At 44.7% G+C, this 21077-nt stretch overlaps 1 protein-coding gene across 1 annotated transcript in view; it reads left to right on the forward strand.

The window, feature by feature from the left end:
• LRP8 (LDL receptor related protein 8) overlaps positions 1-21077 on the forward strand; it is a 1426130-nt gene that overhangs the window by 1371675 nt on the left and 33378 nt on the right. Inside the window, exon 18 of the mRNA XM_069642168.1 lies at positions 14299-14474. Within this exon, the coding sequence (XP_069498269.1) occupies positions 14299-14474 (176 nt within the window). The remainder of the gene's footprint in view (positions 1-14298; positions 14475-21077) is intronic.

Consider the following 21077-nt stretch of genomic DNA (forward strand, 5'->3'; position numbering starts at 1 on the left):
AACAGAAAGAGATCTGGGCTCACTCCCTTGTGCTATTAGATCCCACCAATCTTCCCATCTGCTGTGTTCAAAGAGTCTCTCTGGTTAATGGATCTCCCTGTGGTTCCTGATTAAAGCGGCAGGTCGCCCTTGGAGATGTTGAGAGACCAGACTATCTGGCTTCCAGTTGGCTTACTGCAGCAAAAGACCCAGACATGTCAGTTCACTTGTCATTAATACTGAGCACGGGAGCTGGCTTCAGGTTGACACAGTTACATAAGAAAGGGTATAGGGTAGCATGCCTCCTTTGTTATCCTCTGCAGCCAGGCCCTCTGCGGACCGGTTTGAAGTACCCTCTGTTGGTATATCAATTGCTGCTGCCACCACCTGCAGGGCCTAACAAAAGATCAGGGTGGTTGCATGGAGCCTTTGTCAGTTAATCAAGCTGTGCACGGCAGGGGGAAGTTTTGTCCTCCCCCTTGCAATGACATTGTGCCTTCCTCTTCTGTCACATTCCAACTAAATATGACCGAGCGGACTGTGCCTTTTAGCCTGTGTCCAAGCCAGAGTACACAGAGCTATGCTTTTGTTGTGGTGTGAGCATAGGAAATGTGTGTGGATTAGTCCCACACATTTTCCTGAGGTCAGTCGATCATCATTTCATTTATTTAAGAATTTCAAAAATAGCCCAGGCAAGCCCACGCCCACCATGTGGATGGTCGAATTGCTCACAGAATTAGTGGTATAATGTGAGTTAAGGTTATATTTGTTGTGTGGTGGACCTTTTTATACTATGGAAATAGTTTTGCTTAGACCAAACGTGTGTGTCCTCATATTGGCATTGCCAACGTCTATCAATTCAATCTTTGTATAAGTAGAAAACCTAATGTATTTTTTTTAAATGTAATAATGATTAATGTAGGCGGAAATGCACAAATTCCCCCAGTGTACGATACAGGCGTAATACACATCCCAATGTGATGCTCTTGGTGTTAGGGAAACAGTTCATTTGGACAGAGCAGGCGTGTGTTAACACTGGCACTGCCAACATTTGTTGATTCCACCTTTTTATAGGTAGAAACTGGGCTGCCTTTAAAAAAAGAAAAAAATGGATATAGGAAGAAATTAAAAATGTCCATCAATGTACGATACAAGCATAATGCACATCACAGAGAACTTCCTATATAGGGTATGAAGGTAGAATAACCGCCTGGAGGATGGGGGGGGTCACTCGTGTTCGAAAGTATAGCATCTTGAAACAAGTTCACAAAAGATAAGCTCACCCAATTTAAAGCAAACAGATATTACTGACACGTGTATTTCGCACTTCGTAGTGCATTTTAAAACATGCACTAATCCAGTGGTCTTCAAACTATGGCGCTTGCCCCCCTATGGCAGCCCAAAGGAGACAGCGAGGCTCTTCAAATGGGGAGTACTCCGATTGCTTTTAATTGAAAATATTGAAAGTATAAGCAGATCTGGCATCTGGGTGGCCCAGCAGCAATATTTTTACTCAAGATGGGGAACAGCACAAAAAACTGTGAATGCTTTTATCCAAGGTATGTGGTGATAAACGGTTTCATAAGAGAGGGTGAGGCCATCATAAACAGCGGTGCTAAGGCATCTGTAGTATGCCGGTAAATTGGCTGTGGTTTAGCGTCAGTCGAGCAATGCCGCCTTCCCCCAGTCCCATACTTTGCATCCTTTCCATCATATAAATGCACCTTTTGCAATATTGTGTCATGGGCATTGGCCGGACACCCAGACAAACCCCAGTATCACTCACTGCTACTACGCAGGCTTGCACTGGCCTATAGGTCAATGCCGGCATTGCAAGCCCTAAATGCTATTGTGGGCCAGTTTTTTGGTCAAAGCGGCCTGTTCTTTTGGTCAAAGTGGGCCAGTTTGATGAATTACTATGCAGCTAGTAGTTGCAACAAGTTTTACTGAACAAATATTCTTTGAAATGCACAATTGAAACGCCTTTAATCTGAAGTCTGCCATCCTCCTCCGCCCCCCCCCCCGTCCCCTCTTTTGGAGCACTACTCAAACTGTAGAGGAGCAGTTACATGCCTCTGCAGGAAGTCTGCCCCCCCACCTCCTGTATATTGGTGTTGGGGAGAAGTTAGACCCCCACCAGGGCTTCTGGGGGTCCGAGCTATGGGAGACCCCAACACCTCCCATTTTGCCCAAAGAAATGCAGCACAGTCCCATGCAGGCAACACCATGTTCCAAACTGCGTTTATTTCTGGGCAGCAAAAAAAGAAAAAAACACACAGAGCCCTTCGTGCACAGCGAAAGTCCAGGCACCGTCTCCCCTGGGGCTGGCTTGCAAGCCAGCTTTGTAACACACTGCAGGCTGACCTCACAGAATTGGACCAGCTCTCAGAAACCTATCTCATCCTGCTATTGGCTGTTAAGTGATAGATTACCTATGTAGCCCTTATAGGAAGCCTGATAATTGGACATTGGACTTTTGCGTCAGTGGGTTGGTTTAGCTTTGCCACCCCCATTACCTAACTCTGAAATTGTTGCAGTATGAATCTGTTCCCATTACTTTTAGCTGAAACAGGCTTTTCGCCCCTGGCCCCTCAGCGTTCATTGGCCAGAGCTGAGCCATTCTTGTTACAATTATGTTTCAAATGGTGTGTGAGTCTTTCGAAAATGCCTTTCATACCCAGGAAAAAACACTGGGCTCTGGATGTTCTGCCGTGGCTTACTCATATTTGTGAAGAATTAAAAATGTCTGTCTGCCAGGGTTCACTGTCGTTCAAAGAAAGTAATCTTATCTTACTGTGCGACCTTGGCTGCTCCTGGGTTTGCGAGGAGCATTGCTGAAGTCAGCACGAATCCCCACTGCGGATGGTGTTCAGTGAGTCGAATGCACTTGGCTGTGATTTCCTGAAACATGGCTTTACACTATGCAATTAGATCAGGTTAATTCATATAGGCATCTGCAAGCCTTTAAACAGGGATTGTGGTGTTTTGTAGTTTCTGGTATTGCTGCATTGGCTAATGTAGCATGGAAGTTGCAATGTTGGTGAAGTGGGTGTCTTTCAGCATATTTGTCACCCATGGGTGCGCTGGCGCCTGGTTCAAATGATAGGTGCGCTCCTTATTATAATAATAATAATAATAATTTGGCATTTATATAGCGCTACGAACCCTCAGGTATCTGAGCGCTGCTTATTATTACCCACGGTGTGTGGTGCTCATTTATCGACCTCGGAAGGATGAAACGCTGAGTTTGGCGCTGCCGGGATTCGAACCTGCGTTCGCAGGCTCTGCACTCATGTCAAAGCGAGCGCTCTACTCGCTGTGCCCTTCCTTCTGTTCTGTCTGTCTATGTGCCTGGGGTGAGGGGCAGGAGTTTGATCTCGATTTTCCCTCTTCAGTCCCCCCTCTGGTCGACTTTGTCGACCACACCACCAAGCAACATTCACCTCCTTCCGGTCTGCATATCTTTGTCAATTCTTTGAAGTGTCCATAATTGTTCACATTGTTGTCGATGAACAGTACATGTAGGAGTGTTCTCCTTCTGCGTTCCACCACGCTCACTTCCCTTCGTATTTCCTCGGATCACAGGGAGTGTCCACCTTTACTACTGCTGGAACCATGTTGCACACTGCTACCTTCTCCCTTAGTCCGGCTCTTCCTTTCACCATGTCTCTTATTTGCTTCCGATCTCAACTTCTGCTGTTCTCTCGCATCTTGCAATGTATCTTGATCTTGCACAATGATGCTGCGCTCGGTACTAGTGCTTCCGTTATCACCTTCAATCGATCAGCCAGTCATGATGGCATCCATTACCATGGAAACACTAGCCAGTTCTTGTCTTTCTCTGTTCACATGTGTTTTCTGATGAACATTCTTTAGTGTGCTGGTACTTCATCCAATGTTGCTTCTCTCTCGCTCGAGAAGTAATTTCCCCCCTCTTTTCACTCCTCTGTCTGTTTCTCTTCTTCTGTTGTTTGTGTTTTTGGTTCTTTGTTCAGTCACTTCCTCTTCCTTCTGTTGTTTTCCATCTTGGGGAATGTGTCATGCTTCACATCATCCTTGGGCATCACCAACAAGGGCATGCTGATGCGCACCAACGAACAGTCGCCTCCCCAATTCGGTGGTAGTTTCTCTTGATCTTTAGATGCATGTGCTCAATAGTAGTCCATAAGCAGTGATGTTCCTGCTCTCATCTCCCTACTTTCCTCAACCTTCCATCCAACATTTTCGTCCCCTTCTTTTCACTTTTGTGCTGGTAACATAAGGCTGGTGCCTTCACAGTATAAGTTTTTCTTCATTCTCCACCCTAGTCACCATCTTCGCTCTCTTGTCCCACCCTGTTAGGCACTTATTATATTTTCTTTCTTTATTTTTTTTTCTCTCTTTTGTTTTTTTCTTTCTTCTTTTCTTTTTCAGCTTGCTCACTGGTGCATTTTCTAGTGGTCTCTCTTTGGCCACTTGCTACATACATTTGTTCTTCAATGAGCTACCAATAGTTGTTCATCATTGGTAGTGTCTTTGCAGGGGATTGCCTCCTTTTTTTTTTCTTTCATCAATCTCAATTTTGCTCTCTTCCCTTGCAATCTTCTTCACGTTTGGAACACTTTGAGATACATGGGCGTCATGCTCTGCTGTAGTCATTTCTGTTGTAATCAGTTCTCTCAATGCATATGTTATTAAAGAGCAGTCAGGACAGCTCGCCCCAGTGGTGTCCCTACCAATTTTGTACATGTGTGCATGTTGTTTGTTACTTCTGCTATGTGTGTTATGTGTATGTTCTACTGCCTTTGTGTCTGCGCTTACCTCTACTTACTTTTTCAGCAGCTTTTTCCTCACCCACTGACACCGTAAGTCTTCCTGCCTGGGTTAGGGAGTGTTAGTAGGGGATACAGCGGTAATGCTCACTATTACATATAATTTTTAAATGACCACCCCACATTATTCCATACATCATTAACAGTCCCATCATGAAGATAATAGTCCTTATTGGCTTGCCCATAACCACTTACGCTGCTGGGTCCTTGCAGCTGATGAGATGATAAAGTTGCCCGCCTGAAAATCGCAAGAAAGGCGTTAATATGTTAGTACTTGTTAGTAACCTCAAGCTCCGCGAACTAAACAATCACTAAGGGCAAAAATGAAACCTCCCCCCCGGACACTTCTTTTCAAGGGTTTCTCAATGTGGGTCGGACAGTATATGCACTGTATTGAAGCTGGGGAAATGTTTGGGCTTTTTATTCAATGGAAGCGAGGAAATATACTTCAGGGAAAGGTGCTTTAAGGTGTCTGATTTTTCTGACATAGTGGGCAAATTGAGTGGGAAACTCTTCAGAATGATTCAATGAGTAGGCCTTAGGGTGACTAATGGGAGATAACATTAAGGACATTTCCTACACAATTCTAACAGCATACATACGCAACAACCTGCAAGGGCGAGGAAAAGAGAAAGAGCAAAACTGTGTTACAGCTGTAGGTGTACAAAATATAATATGAAACTCAATTAAACTTTGGACATGGGTGTGTCGGTCCCTATTCGAGTTGCTAGTGTGCGTTGGACCATAGGATGGCCATGTTTCCCTAACTCGGGAGTGTTTGTGCTGTTTTGCAGTTCATGGAAATCTGTTGCGTTGGCCCTGTTGATCATTGCTCCCTCGTTGCCACGGTGGCCACCGCTTTGTAGGGCTTGACGCCTTACACATCTAACAAAGTCTGTCAGGAGGGCAAAATGTCCCACTCTAGTCCATAGCCATTGGGTTTTAGTCGTCCGCTGTCTTCAGGCCTGCCCTAGGTCCTTTGTATCTGGCAAGAAATGAAAAAGAAGTGCTTGAGACCTGAGAATTGACATATTCTTTAATTTCTTGACCTAACCTCTCTACATTACTCTTGCACTATTCAATGTCCTAGTGGGAGGAGCCAAGGGTACATTTATGCACCATCCTGTCACCACCTGGTGGCGTTCAATGGCGGTCTGACATTAAATTGTTACACAATTCGAAATTTAGCTGGAAAATGGGTAGACAAACACTATCCTGTAGCTGTATCCTAAACACATCTGGATCATCTGTGCTTAATTTAGGTGAATATACTCATGACACACTTGGATCATATATACGTAATTTAGGTGGTGGTGTACAAATGGGCCTTTGAGTCTTGTATTTACTGTACTTTACTTTAAGCTGTTTATAGTGCGCGCCTTTTGTCCCGGGGGGAGCATTAGGCACTGACAAGCTACACAGGGAAGCATCAGGGTGGTAAATTTGTCATATAGGGTGGCTGTGGGTCTAAATTAAGAGTATCATGTTACTTAGTTAAGATAATTGCAGGGTTTTTAAATCTTTTTTCTATGGCTCCTCTCAACTTCTCAGGGCGTGCCCCGCAGTGAACTGCAGGCACTTTAAGCTGGTACTAATGAAATTTGCTACCAATTATTCGCTACCTGTCCCTCCCCCTCTTTTATTTATTTATTTATTTATTTATTTATTTATTTATTTATTTCCTCTTTTCTTTCAATTCCAACCGTCACAATTTACTCCCATGTCCTGTATCCCACTACATTTCCACTTGGTAAACCCTAGTCTATTAACTACGTATGTATTTAAGCCTAGCATTGTATTACTCCACTACTTTCACTACATTTAAACAATATATTTATACTCCCAAATTTTAATACAACCATTATTCTCCAGTTCGTGCAGCAATGACCTCTTTCCCTATATGTGTTGGCTAATGCATTTGTGCCAGTGCTGTGTTCAAAAGCGCTAGTGGCATTACCACTTGCACTGTGTTATTTTGTCGCCAAAGGGTGTCTGTTGGGAACATGGACCATCCACCCTTTAGCCCTATTTCTCTCCTCCCGTGGTGAACCATCAATGAAATGTACTCCTCCCCACTCAAGTGCACCTTCCTCCACCTTGTGTGTCTCATTTAATTGCTCTGTGTTATTCGTGTATGCATGAGCCCAGTCTCCTCGCTGAAAGATGTGCGCTCATAATGTAGCTGAATTTACTCTCTTGTAATGCACTATCTTTATGCACCCCCCTCTATACCGTGCACCCCCAACATACCTAAACAATCTTCCTTACTTCCAACATGTGTATGCCAGGTGTTTAACAAATTATGGCTTTGTCTGTGAATAAAATGGTCATATCCAGTCTACTCGTGATGTCACAAATGCCCCTTCCCTAATGGATGGCCTAGTCGCCCCACTGTCACCCAGAAAAGAAAATGTTTTGTTACCTATCACTACCCCTATGCAATTGTCCTCTGCAGTATTGAGTGTGCGTGAGTGTGTGTGTTGGAGTGCGTCTCGCCCGCTCTGTCGGGGAGGTGGAGCATGAGCGTGTGTGGCAGAGTGAGACAAATCAAGTTTGTCTTGGGCTGTCCTATTAAGGGTATATTGTTAATCTATGTCCTTTGAAAGGTTTGTTCCCCATCAAGAAGACCCCTCCCAGTCATTTAACCGGTACTGTTGCTATTGTGTCAGTGTTCTGTATAGGTGCTGGCTGCTGTGCAGTGCCCCTGGGTTGTGATGCTTGTGAGTCCTGGGGTAGTGGTGCTGTCATTTGTTGTGTCTATGTCTGTACATGTAGTAGTGACAGTGCTTGCATTGGTGCTTGTGGTGTCTGCTGAAATGATCCCGTCCCGCCCCATGTATCCTCCCCACATGGGCGGTGCATATTGTGGTGGTTGTTGATACTGCTATTGTGATGCTTGTGCGTGTGAGTCGGGGCTGATTTTAAGTGCCCCTTCAATTGCATACTTTAATAATTTATTTTGTGCTGACTTGGCCTCATCTGCCTTTCTCTGCCTCTGCCGTTTGTTTAACCGTCTTCTCTTGCCACAATCTACAATGCGCAGTCAATTTCTAGCACGCTATACTTCCTGCCTCCCTTTCATAACCCCATGCATTCTGCACCACCCCCTACCGAGCCTCTATCATATTTTGCTATTATGTCTTATTCATTCCTTCTCTCCTCCTCCCATCTCTTCCTTTCCCATTCCAGTGCAACCCACTTACTTACCACTTTTATGGCTCGTTCATCCTCCTTTTGTACCCATTCCCTTGCCATCTATCCCTTCTCCACGCTCTTTTCCCATAAGCTCCCTCTCATCCATCCTCCTCCATTTCCTTTCTTCCCTTTCCAGTTCCCCCGCTCTCTTCCTGTCTCTCTCCTCGCACTGCACTTTCTTTTCGTGGTCCCTCTCCCGTCTCTCTTCTCCCTCCATTTGCACTGCCCAGTCAAGCTTTTTGTGCTCCTTCTCCCCACTCTCTGTTGCTATTGTTACTCCTTGCACCTCCCCCGTTATCTTCCCTTTAAATTTAATTCCTCTGTACCTGTGCCTTCAAATCTGCTTCCATGCACTGCAGCCCTTCCTTGCTCGCTCCTGTGCTGCTAGTGGGTTATTCTGCACCCTCCTGTTTGTTCTCTTTAGTGTATTGTTATTGTTTGTGTGTGGTGTTTAAATGTCCTTCTGCTGCTTTAAATTCTCTCATAGAATGCATTCCTTTCTTACCATCTGTGTCCTCAAATATTACACTCCCGGAGGTACAGAAGGGTGAGACCCCTCTTCCCTCTGCTCGTGCTAGTTCAGCATCTGCTGACGCCTCACATCTTCCCTTTCCTTCATGCGCACAGTTCCACTGTAGCCAGGTGCTTTTAAGCCTCTTCCTGTGTAAGTGCTGTGTATGTGTGTCAGTAGCAATTGCTGCATGCCTCTGGAGAACCCGCCTATGGCAGCCATGGTCTTTTTTATTTTCCTTCAGTACTTTTGAATATTTGCACAATGTTTTACTAACTTATTTTGGCTGGGGAGTCCGTTCTCTATTGTGTGATACCTTTTACCTCACCTCAAGTTGAAAATATCGATAGTCCGCTGTTCAGGGAGCAAAGTTAGAAAATAGTGTAACATTTCTCTTCTCTCTCTTTTTTTTTTTTCTTAAATTTTTATCAGCCTTCTTGGCTCTACACCTTAGCCAGTGCACTCCACGTGCAGCCCATCTTCACCAAACCATTGCCTTCTCCGGCACACCCCCGCAATCTTGCGCATGTGTCTTCCACACACCGCCTCTGGGTCACCTCATCTTCCTCTCCAAATCCACACCACTATCTCCTCACCATCAAAACTCAGTGTCCTATACATCAATCTGAAGGTGACGTCACCAACTAAAAACATAGTACAAATGAACAGACAAATGTGCATACACAGAACAATAACCCATTTCTTCAAACCCCACAAAAATCCCAAAATAAAACCCCACAATCCCCAAAGCTGTCTTCCTGCTTCAACTAGAACAAGGTAAACCACAATAAACTCTTATAATCGGACTGCGCCCGCTGTGTCACCTCGCGTGTGATACGCTCCTCACCAGGGGAGCTTAACCAGCCAACTATCTTCCGCACTCGGGAACAATCTAGCTACCTCCTGCAGGGAAACCTCATCCACTCACTGAACTACAACGTCAATTCATAGGAAAGCCATACCCCCGTACATGTAATCGCCATCCAGACCAACCAGCGCGGCACTCTGTCCTATACGTGGGGAGTCACTACCCCACCCAATATCCTCATAAACACAAGAAGGGACCACTGCAACTGCTCCAGTCCCAACTACAATTCACGTGCCGATCACCACCAATACGCCGAATTTTTGCGACAATGTACAATCTCCCACCACCCAATTTACAATACCTCCCCAGTTTCTACCCAAACAAAACAACTTAAAATTTCTGCAACATACTGATCAACAATACATCATTACCCCATACAATCACACCCCTCCCTCAAAGCCCATGTTGCTGGTTGCTTGAACCTGTACTTACATTTCCTATGCTGCACTGGCACTTGATCTGCTACCGGTCCCCCATCAAGGCGCTTCACCTGACCCCTTCTCCTGCAGGGCTCTCACCTGCCCTCAAGCGGGGTATTTCCAAGTGGCCCCCGATGCCTTTAGCCGGTTACGCATTTTCTGGTAGTCTTCAGGTGCACGCGAGGGTCCCACAGCTTCTTTGAGTCGGCGGCAGGGAGTGCAGTTCAATGCAGGGCTTGTGCAGGCAGTGCCCATTCACCCATGTCTTACAATGAGCAATGAGCCTCACAGAGGGCACCAACTTGTTGAGGAGAAGTTGGACCCCCACCAGGGCTTCTGGGGGTCTGAGCTATGGGAGACCCCAACACCTCCCATTTTGCCCAAAGAAATGCAGCAGAGTCCCAAGCAGGCAGCACCATGTTCCAAACTGCGTTTATTTCTGGGCAGCAAAAAAAGAAAAAAAAACACAGAGAGCTGAAAGTCCAGGCACCGTCTACCCCGGGGCTGGCTTGCAAGCCAGCTTTGTAACACACTGCTTGCTGACCTCACAGAATTGGACCAGCTCCCAGAAACCTATCTCCTCCTGCTATTGGCTGCTAAGTGATAGGTTACCTATGTAGCCCTTATAGGAAGCCTGATAATTGGACATTGGACTTTTGCATCAGTGGGTTGGTTTAGCTGCGCCACCCCCATTACCTAACTCTGAAATTGTTGCAGTATGAATCTGTTCCCATCACTTTTAGCTGAAACAGGCTTTTCGCCCCTGGGCCCTCAGCGTTCATTGGCCAGAGCTGAGCCATTCTTGTTACAATTATGTTTCAAATGGTGTGTGAGTCTTGTGAAAACGTCTTTCGTTCCCAGGAAAAAAAACTGCGCTCTGGATGTTCTGCCGTGGCTTACTCATATTTGTGAAGAATTAAAAATGTTTGTCTGCCAGGGTTCACTGTTGTTCAAAGAAAGTAATCTTATCTTACTGTGCGACCTTGGCTGCTCCTGGGTTTGTGAGGAGCATTGCTGAAGTCAGCACGAATACCCACTGCGGCTGGTGTTCAGTGAGACGAATGCACTTGGCTGTGATTTCCTGAAACATGGCTTTACACTGTGCAATTAGATAAGGTTAAATCATATAGGCATCTGCAAGCCTTTACACAGGGATTGTTGCGTTTTGTAGATTCTGGTATTGCTGCATTGGCTAATGTAGCATGGAAGTTGCAATGTTGGTTAAGTGGGTGTCTTTCAGCATATTTGTCACCTATGGGTGCGCTGGGGCCTGGTTCAAATGATAGGTGCGCTCCTTATTCTTCCTGCTGTTCTGTCTGTCGATGTGTCTGCGGTGAGGGCCAGGAGTTTGATCTCGATTTTCCCTCTTCATTGGAAGCCTGTTATTGTGCCATGCTTGACACCAGCAGTTGTGACCATACCACAATGAATATTCGAAAGAAGATATAGAAAGCCCTACCAAATGTATTCCCAAAGAGATGACAATCTAAGGGAGGAACTCCCCGAAGGAATATGAAAAAGAGCAAAAGAGGAGCCGGGGATGTCACGAAAGACGAGCGTGACGCCCTGAGAATACTGGCTGAAGAAAATGCATGGACCTTATAGAAAATGATGACAAAGTTAAGAATCGAGTAAACTTTTATATGCGAAAGAAGATTGCATGTGTGTGACGCACTGCAAAAAATGCAAGTCGTTCAATAACTGTACAGATGCTGTAACCAAGTAGATTAAGTGATCATTAAAGCTGGCTATACGTAGTGAATAGACTGCAGGGGAAGCCGCCATTGTATAGAAGCTGGGCATCAGTGTCTCCCATGGAGAGGAAAGGCCGAGAACTGTGTTGCAGCAAAGAATGAGCTGAGATTGTGGACACGAATGGCGAGGCTGTCTGGCCTGGTACCAAAGCGGAGGCAGCCAAGGCCGGTTATCTATTCTTGAAGGAAGTGAACGTGAGAAGCTGAATCATCCCTTGTTAAGGTGCAAAGGAAGAACACAGAGCATGCCAAGTTTTATTCCTTTAAATGCTGCAAAATGGACCAAATCGTGGTCGCCCGTCACGGATGGAAATAGAGTTGAGCGTGGCATTCTAGAACAAAGATAGTGCGTGCTCACACTCCCTTATATTCCTAGAGACAAGAATACTCTGCAAGGCCATGTTCAAAGACAATCTTCATGGCAGAAGGCATGGGTGATGAGAGATGATGGGCTGATTTAGTGGGGAGGTAAAGTAAACTCCACTTCCTGGCACCTGGGTCTGAGCTTACATGCTGCTAAGTGAACTGAATGTTCCAGACATGGTACGAGCGTGCCAACCAATTATAGAGAGCCATATAATGAAGGGCCTTATAGTTTGAGAGCCAATGATATACCATGTACTTAATAGTGTTGAAGATTACATGTTTTAGAGGTAGGCATAAGTTGTTCACCTGACAGTAGACATCCAATCACAATCCCACCCCTTATAGAAAGTATACTTAGATGTTCCCCTTGAACCTATCACAACCCCTCATAGGTTTTTCTCATTAAACAAGTAGTATGACATCACGTCTAATGTATTTTTTGTATATAAGGATGTTTTTACGTGAAATGTTGGACAGCTCGAGCGAACGTCCGCTGATGTTTGTTGTAAATCCCTGTTTTAGATCATAGTTAATAAAACAGCAACTTTTTCCATCTTTCTGAGTTGGTTTGATTATTTGGTGTCAGAGTTATTCTGCATCCCCATCCATTGCATGCACATTATGCAAAGGGCCGTATGCTCAAAACATTCTGCCAAAAAATGAACAAACTGTCATTTACAATTGGGGGCCACTTTTTCATTTGTGCTCGAGCCAATTTTTTGTCCCATCCGACCATGCTACCTGGGCGCATTTCACGGAGTGAGGACTCAACAGACTTCAGTCAAATCCTTTCCACTTCCTGCAAAGGGTCACAGGAATCTGATGTCCATTGCATCTTTGTCCCGCGCATTCGATGCCTGCAGCAGTTCTGTGAATTGGCCACTTGGCGTTCTGCTCCCTCACTTTGCAGATCTGCAGAATAAATGCAATTTACCTGCACTGGAGAAAAAAACAAAAATGCAGCTTAGAAAAAGTAGCAAACAATGATTTGAAGTACATTTTGCAAATTGTTTCGTATAGGTATACCATGCATGGCCAGAATAAGGGCACACTCGCATCCAAGCATAAAACATCATCATATGTATTCCAAGTGAAATACATCAGTAAAAAACTGTTTTGCCTGCTCAAATGTCTGTATTCTGGCAAAGTCATTAGCAGTAGACTGTAAGCAAAGCAAAACAGATACTCTTTCTGTGTCACAGGAAAGGATTCCTTCCTTTGCATAATTACTTTGATTGATAAGTGCTGGTGTTCTCATATTATTACAAGCTATGTCTGACAGCAAAAATGAACTATCCTAATCTATAAAAAAATGATTATGCTTAGAACGTTAGTAACGTTCCACCGTTGCCCAATCTACGGACCATATGAGATGGAATAACTGGTAAATCTCATATAGCCTGCAGATTGACCAACGGGGGAACAGTGCATCACTTACCTGCTGCTGCCTCCGCTCGCCCTCGCCGTCATTTCCTCACCATGCTAGTCTACCCCTTCTTCCATCCAGCGCTAGTTCCATAGCTCCCTGCGTCACTCCCTGTCCCTCACATTGCTTTCAGAATCCTTCTGGGTAGATCTGCCGTTGTCCTTTTCCTCGTGGTCCGCCACCTTCGAGCAGAGCAGCAGCCAGTTACCTACAGTTTTTCCGGCGGATTCCTGTTTTCCCAACTCCCCTTTACTTATATACTATGGTTATGTATTCATTATGTGACTGCCACCTCCCCAGATGTTCTGGATTAGAACTCCAATGGCCCTTCACAATTGATTATGCGGACGAGAGGCTGTGGGAGTTGAAGTCCAAAATATCTGCAGAGCGACTTAATGAATGCACACACCGCCACCCCTCCCTACCTGCCCACTACACTTAAAAAACAAAATAAAATGTACCCTAACCCACCCCCTCAAAAAAGCTGCAAAGATTGCAACAAAACGTCAGTTTCATTAAATGCAGTGAAATGGCTGTAACCAAGTGGGGGCGTGGCGTACGGCCATTACACACTGGACCTGGTCGATAAAACTCAAATAAAGTATAGGACTTAAAAGTAATAGTGCAGATATAGCACATATACATTTCAAAAGTATGGACTAGGTTTGAGTCGCATAGCTCTAGTAAAGTTGTTTACCGGTGGCGTCTGGCCCAAAACTAAATATGACTGAAAATATAGAAGTGGGGTGTGTTTCGGACGTGAGAACATCAGGCATGCATTATTTCAAAGTAATGGCTTCCGCAGTTATATGATATAGGGATGGACGCAATGTTTGATATGTCCCTCAAACAAGTATGTCGTGCCTTGTCACTGGCTCTGGATCAGTAATATGAGGGCCGCTTGCAAGAAAGCTCAATTGTATGCTCCACTCACAGAGCCTGTCTAAAAGTCTCCCATCTTCTCCCCAGTGGCCATCGGTCTGCTGTGTATGGGCGGCTACTTGATATGGAGAAACTGGAAACGGAAGAACACGAAAAGCATGAACTTCGACAATCCAGTCTACCGGAAGACCACGGAGGAGGAGGAAGACGAAGACGAAATCCACATTGGCAGAACGACGCAGATTGGGCACGTGTACCCAGCAGTAAGTGTTTAACATGTGTGGTTGGGGTTGAATTGGAGAGAGGTCTCTTAGTACCAGGTGGCCCAACATCTTTGTTTTTGACTTTGAAAAATATGTGTTGATATAACATTTGGGAAAATTGAGGCATTCAGAGGCAGTTCCAAGCTGTTCAAAGATCTTAAGAACTTAAGTGAAATGTTTGGGATCCGCATTAAAATGTGAACGGTGTCTTTGGCAACAAGAATGGCATGTTCCATAGAGTGTGCTATGTGAGTGAAGAGCATGCATACCTGCAAACATTTATTTAAAAAACCTTTGAGTGAAACCTGTGTTCCGATACACAACGCCCAAGGTCAGAAAATTCAATGTTATGGAGACATTAGGGGGGCGTAAGACGCACCCATTGTATCCTTGAAGACAATCAATTTGAGTAGATGATTTGATCCTGAGCTCATCAAGTTATTGGCTTTCGAGCATCCTGGTGAGTCTCTGACACCCTCCTTGAAACATTGTCCTGCCGCCTATTCATACTGTGTGTGTTTTTAAAAGAGAAGTGTACAACGGATCCGCATGCGCAGCCACTAATGGGACCTAATTGTCTAAAGTCCAACTTAATTGTCCCAAGTGAATTGAGAGCTGTTTAGATGGGTTTAAGGGCAATTAAGCCCTGGTAGTGCTTGCACCAAAGGGCTCTAACCTTATTAGCACTCAGCAGTGGTGCAGAGTGCAATGTTTTCATATACGGTGGGCAAACATGTGTCCCCCTGAGAAAACATTTAGGGACTACCCTTCTAAGATAGACACCATCAACACGATGGCCGTTTCAGATGCAGTGCCCCCTTTCTGTTTCCAAAAATGGCTCGGAGACCACACAGGAGAGTTCAGCAAGAGGCAAGAGTCATCAAAGGATGCAGAGAGAGCGCGAGTGGACAGCTGGGAAACTAGCAAAACAGACAGCTAAGGGCTACACAGCAGGGGTAGGAGGAAACGGAGATGAGTGTAGAGGGGCAACACTGGCTAGGCCTTGGGAGCCACCCAAGGCAGCAGCAGGCAGGGCCAGATGCCTGCTGCAAGGAGATCTGTATCCATGCAACAGCATGCATGCATCCACAATGAGAGCCTTCATTACAAGGATCTTGATTGGCTCTCCATTACCCAACTTTCATCTCCAGATGTGCATGCAGTGTATTGAGCTAATTTGGTTACTTTCAAATGAACATGTAATATTTACTATAGACGCGTTTGAGCTACAAGTGAATGGACACTCTGAAATGGTTTACCCCTGTTGCATGGTTATATAGAAATGGGAGAAACCAAAAGATGATCATGCCCTATTCCCCTACAAGAGAGGGAGGTAGAGCAGATTTTTCACTCCTTGAACTGCAATAGTAAGGCATACATTACTTACCTTAATTGTATTTCTGAGGCTTGTATCTGCTTAGATTGGCATGGCTTTGCATAGGCCGACATCTAGTGGCAGGTGCAGAGTATTGCGCAGGAAGTTTTGTAAGTTCGAAAAGGGACTTTGATTGGGCGCGTTTGTAATATTATCCCTAGTGTGATGTCTCTGCACTGGGTCTTAAATGTTAAATCTTGCTATCCTATACTCGCTTGGTCCCTCCTTACCACTGTATATGTTACCTGACGTTCTCCTTCCACTCTCAAACACGGCTGTCCCCTTTCAGCCTTGAATACAGATTACTGAATCTGTGTGTTCCTTTGTTGTAGACTATATCTAATTCTGAATTTCTTATGCACTCTCATTAATGATTTTCACACGCTGCTCGCGCCTCCATGTGCTATTCAGCACACATCGTCGCATAGCACTCCATTTCAGAAACACGTTTTTGCAATGGTTTTAACTTGCTATAGTTCATTTGTCTATAATAACACAGTGTGAGGATGTGTTGTATGCCTCAAGGTGTGAGCGCACACCCTGTGCTGGGTTAATGCTTTGCTGGCACCATTTTGCAATCAGCACATACGAAGTAAAGAGGCAAGCGACACATCCCACAAGGTGACAGTCTGTTACTGTGGTGCAGCTGGGCCCCCGAAGTTCATAACTAAGCAAACTCTTGAAGTGCACCGTACCTTGTAGAGGCAACCAGTGAAGGAACTGCTGAAAGGCAGATATGGAGTTTGATTTGACCAGTCCAGAGAAGAGTCTGACTGCCCCATTCTGAACTAGTTCTGAGGAGCCCAAGGTGCCTGCCCTTAAACCGCGGCATCACCGTTCCAGGCCCTCCCCTGCTCCCACACCAGCAGCAGCTAATACCACCGAACAACCGCGGCACGGTCACGTGACGCGAAGCCCTACATGACTAGCCTCTGCCCATATATTCCGTTTTATCGGGCGTCCTCATTCAAGGGTGCAGTCTTTCCCTGTTCACGCCTGGAGCGCATTACCATTTATATTGCATTTTCTTTGCTCTACTTCCTTCCATATTTCCTTGCTTTCCTTTTTGTCTCTCTGAGCTGTGGCCTCTTTCTATTGCTTCTGGCATTTCTCTTCTTCCCCTTCTCACTGTCCAGCCTCTTCCTTTCAGCCTTTGGTTATTCCGGCGGCGCTTCTCCCTCTAGGAGTTCCTCCCGTTCCAGCGATCCTAGCCATCTGATCTACCCTCATATCTCAGCCTCTACTTCTTCCTCAGTATTTGTAGGTCTTTGGAACTCTCGTGCTAGGTATAACAGGGCTCATGCAACTCCTTATCTTTTTCTATCGCTTAACCTCCACTCTCTTTGCATTACTGAGACCTGGATTTCTACATGTTTACTGCGGCCTCTCTCTGTTCTTCTACTGTCTCCTTTCTACACACCTCTCGTCCACTCCACTAAGGCAGCGGTGTCGGTCTACTCTCTCTTTCGACTCGGCCTCAGCTTCCTTCTTTCCTCACCTTTGAGTTCCAGTTTACTTATTTTGTCAAACCGCTGTCCTTTCTTGTTATCTACCACCCTCCTGGCCCGCTTCTTAATTCCTACGACAACCTACGCACTCTTCTCTCAGTCCTCCTACCCTTATCCCCCCTTCATCCTATGTGGTGACCCCATCCTCTATCTTACACCTACCTGTTCTTCTTCCCCTATGACTGCCTTCTTCACTCATTTCATCTTGGCCAAATCCCCTCTCCTCCTCATATCTCAGGTTCTTCCTTGGATGATCGTGTCTTCTCTTCCTTCACTTCCCTGTCACTGCCTATCCTGCCTATTTATCTGACTAGTACCTGTTCACCCTTTCTCCCCATCTACCCTCAAATCAGGCACATGCCCCAACTTCCTCCCATTTACAACGTTGCGAGTTGCGCTCCTTTGGTTCGTCCTCTTTCACTCCACTATCTCTGTCTGCACCAACACTTACTTCATCCGAACCCGTCTAAAATGGAAGTACTTTTCTTCTCAGCCTCTCTGAGTTCTCCCTCCCCCGGCCTTTCTTTCCCCATTCATCCTTCCATTCTCCTCATGTGTGTGTAACTTCAGCCATGCCTTTGACTGCTCCCTCTCTTTCTCTACTCCTTATTCTACACATCCAGCACCTGCCATTTTCGTCTCTATAATAGCAGTGAAAGTGAATAGGTTTTAAATGGGTAAAAAAGATGTGAAGAGTAGAAGAGTGAAGTATGCCTGGGAGACTGAATACATGAAAATAATGATGGTTTATTTACTTAAATGGACCCGGCGCCCTGCACTGCCGCCCACACTCTCTTCAAGCTGTCCCTCTCTTACCCCTCGCTTAGAATCCCCTTCAAACCTAAACATTCCTAACCTCGCGGGCAGGCAGGGACACCATCGCTAGGAGACAATAATAACAATACGGTGATTGACATAGAATACATAGAATACTACATCACCCCCCCTTTCAATTAACACAAATATAGTAATACACCAATTATCAACTGACTAGAAGTATACATATAGAACATGTGGATAGGAAGAACAACAATTAATACAACCTTGAAACCAACTTGTAGTTGGAAAGAAATCCAAAAGAAACAAATGGTTTATAAAAGAAATAAGAGAAACAAATGGTTTATAACTTTACTTCCCCATGTCATAGTCTCTGGACCAAAACGGTAACTTCTTTTCTCTTGACTTGCGCAATATCTTATCACTAGACAAGACATCAATCCCAATTTCTTGGTGACTGTCAACAACACTCCTGCTTCCAGCAACAGTACCAGAGTGATTTCTCTGATGTATCTCACCTTCCCCCGGATCTCTTTCTTGATGATTGTTGCCCAAATCTTGGGCACCAGTTTCAGCTTAAAATTTCCTCTTGAATATACACCTTCCACCACATCTTGGAATCCAACACCAAACTCTACGTTCACATCCTCTACATTACCCCACTGAACACTTACATCATCTCTGATCCATTCACCAAATCTACTATCCTGTCTGACATGACCACCACTACCATGCTCTACCTTCCAATTCCACTTGCTTACCCTGTCAACGTTCCATACCGATCCACCACTAACTCTAACTGCCCTACGAATACTTGCAAAACCCTAACCGGTTTGCTGTATTTGGAATCACCCTTCCTAACACTGCGCCCTAGTTTTATCCTCACAAAATCACCTGGTGAAATTTCAATCCTGTGCTTATCTCCTAATGACAGCTTGGTTTTGCCATCTTGGCGTTTACAATTTCTCACTTCTTTGGATTCTAGTGTTCTTCTGTAATTGACCCATTCCGGACTAAGCAGAGTGTTGAGAGCTCTCCCCCTCATCAATTCAAAAGGAGACAACTCCAATCCACTTTTAACTGACATCCTTACACTCCACAGTTTCTTCATTAGTGCTTCATCCACTGGCATGTTGTTTCTCAAAGCCAATTCCACTGTCTCCACCACCATCCTGTTACATCTCTCAACTAACCCATTAATTTGTGGATGATATAATGCAGAATACTTCCAATTAATCCCTGATGTTGTGGCAAACTCTCTAACTTCCCTGCTTCTAAATTGAACGCCATTATCACTAATAATGGTTTTGGGAAAACCCTCTCTCCTGAAAATTTCCTTAAGAAATTGGATTATCTCTCCCGAATCAACCTTCTTGACAGCTTTCAATTCCACCCAACTTGAGTAATAGTCAATCATAACTATCAAAAACCTTTTTTCCCCTATTAATCTTGCATACGGTCCCACAATATCAATACCTAACTTCATCCAGGGAGCTTCTCCTTTATCCATGACAACAGGTTCTGACTTGAAACTTTTACAACTCTTATCACTGTTTTGACATGGCCAACAATTTCTAACAAATCTTTCAATTAATAGATCCATTCCTGGCTACCAGTATACAGACCGCACATTACTCTTAGTCCCCGTAATGCCTGGATGGCCTTGGTGTGCTTTCTCTATGAGTTCCTCATACAACACTTTCGGAGGTATCAATTTATTCCCCCTCAGTAAAAATCCATCTTCCATGGATATTTCATCTTTTACTTCCCAAAACTTCAAACATTCTTCATCAATCGATCTCTTTTCTGGCCAACCCAAAATTGTAAAGTCTCCAATTTTTTGCAAATTCACATCTTTAGCAATCTCATCCAACCACTTTTCCTTAGAGGTCACCTCAAGGACAATCGCCACCGTTTCTTCATTATTTTCTGACTCCATTTCCACACTCTTCAACGGTAACCGTGACAAATAGTCAGCAAGCACATTCCTCTTCCCTGGTACATACCTTGTCATGAAATGACAGTCCTGTAATTTGATACTTAATCTAGCCAACCTAGGTGAGGCTCTACACATACCCTTCACAGTAAGAACCTCTATGAGAGGCTTGTGGTCAGTTTGTATGATAAACCTGCATACCCACAGATACTTTCTAAAATAGTTCACAGCCCATGAGCACGCTAGTAATTCCTTTTCAATTACAGAATACCTGCTTTCTGTGGCTGAAATCGCTCTAGAGGCATAGCTGATTGTTCTCTCCCTGCCAGTCTCATCAATTTGGGACAACAGTGCCCCTAGTCCATTTCCACTGGCATCTACTGTGACTTTGGTCAACCTTCCAAAAATATATCCTCCCAATTCTGTAGAATTACACATTTCTCTCTTGATACAATTTACTGCTTCATTACATTCATCACTCCAAACAAATTTGGCATCCTTCTTTAACAGTTTCCTCAACGGTTCAGTCACATTTGCAAATTTCTCAACAAACCTGACCTAAGTTCATCCTTATTGCTGGGATTTGGTGATTCCCTGATTGCCTTCATTGCATCACTCTTTGGTTTATATCCCTTGCCATTTACTGTGTGTCCCAAATACTCAACCTCATCCACCCCAAATTTGCATTTGCTCTTCTCAATTTTCAACCCCACACTCTCCAACCTGAACAAAACTTCTTTTAACCTCATATCATGCTCTTCATGACCTTTGCCAAACACAATGATATCATCCTGATATACAAATATCCCACATAACCCCTTTAGTACATGTACCATAACCCTCTGAAACACCGCCGCCGCAGATGCTAACCCAAACGGCATGCGCTTGTATCTATATAATCCATGTGGGGTAACAAATGCCGTGATGTCCCTACAGTCTTCCGTTAGGGATATTTGATGGTATGCGCTTGAAAGATCCAGAGTAGAGAACACGTCTGCATTCCCCAT

This window comes from Ambystoma mexicanum, chromosome 1q, assembly GCF_040938575.1.
Source record: "Ambystoma mexicanum isolate Mex_15411 chromosome 1q, UKY_AmexF1_1, whole genome shotgun sequence".
In the NCBI taxonomy this organism is placed as follows: Eukaryota; Metazoa; Chordata; class Amphibia; order Caudata; family Ambystomatidae; genus Ambystoma; species Ambystoma mexicanum.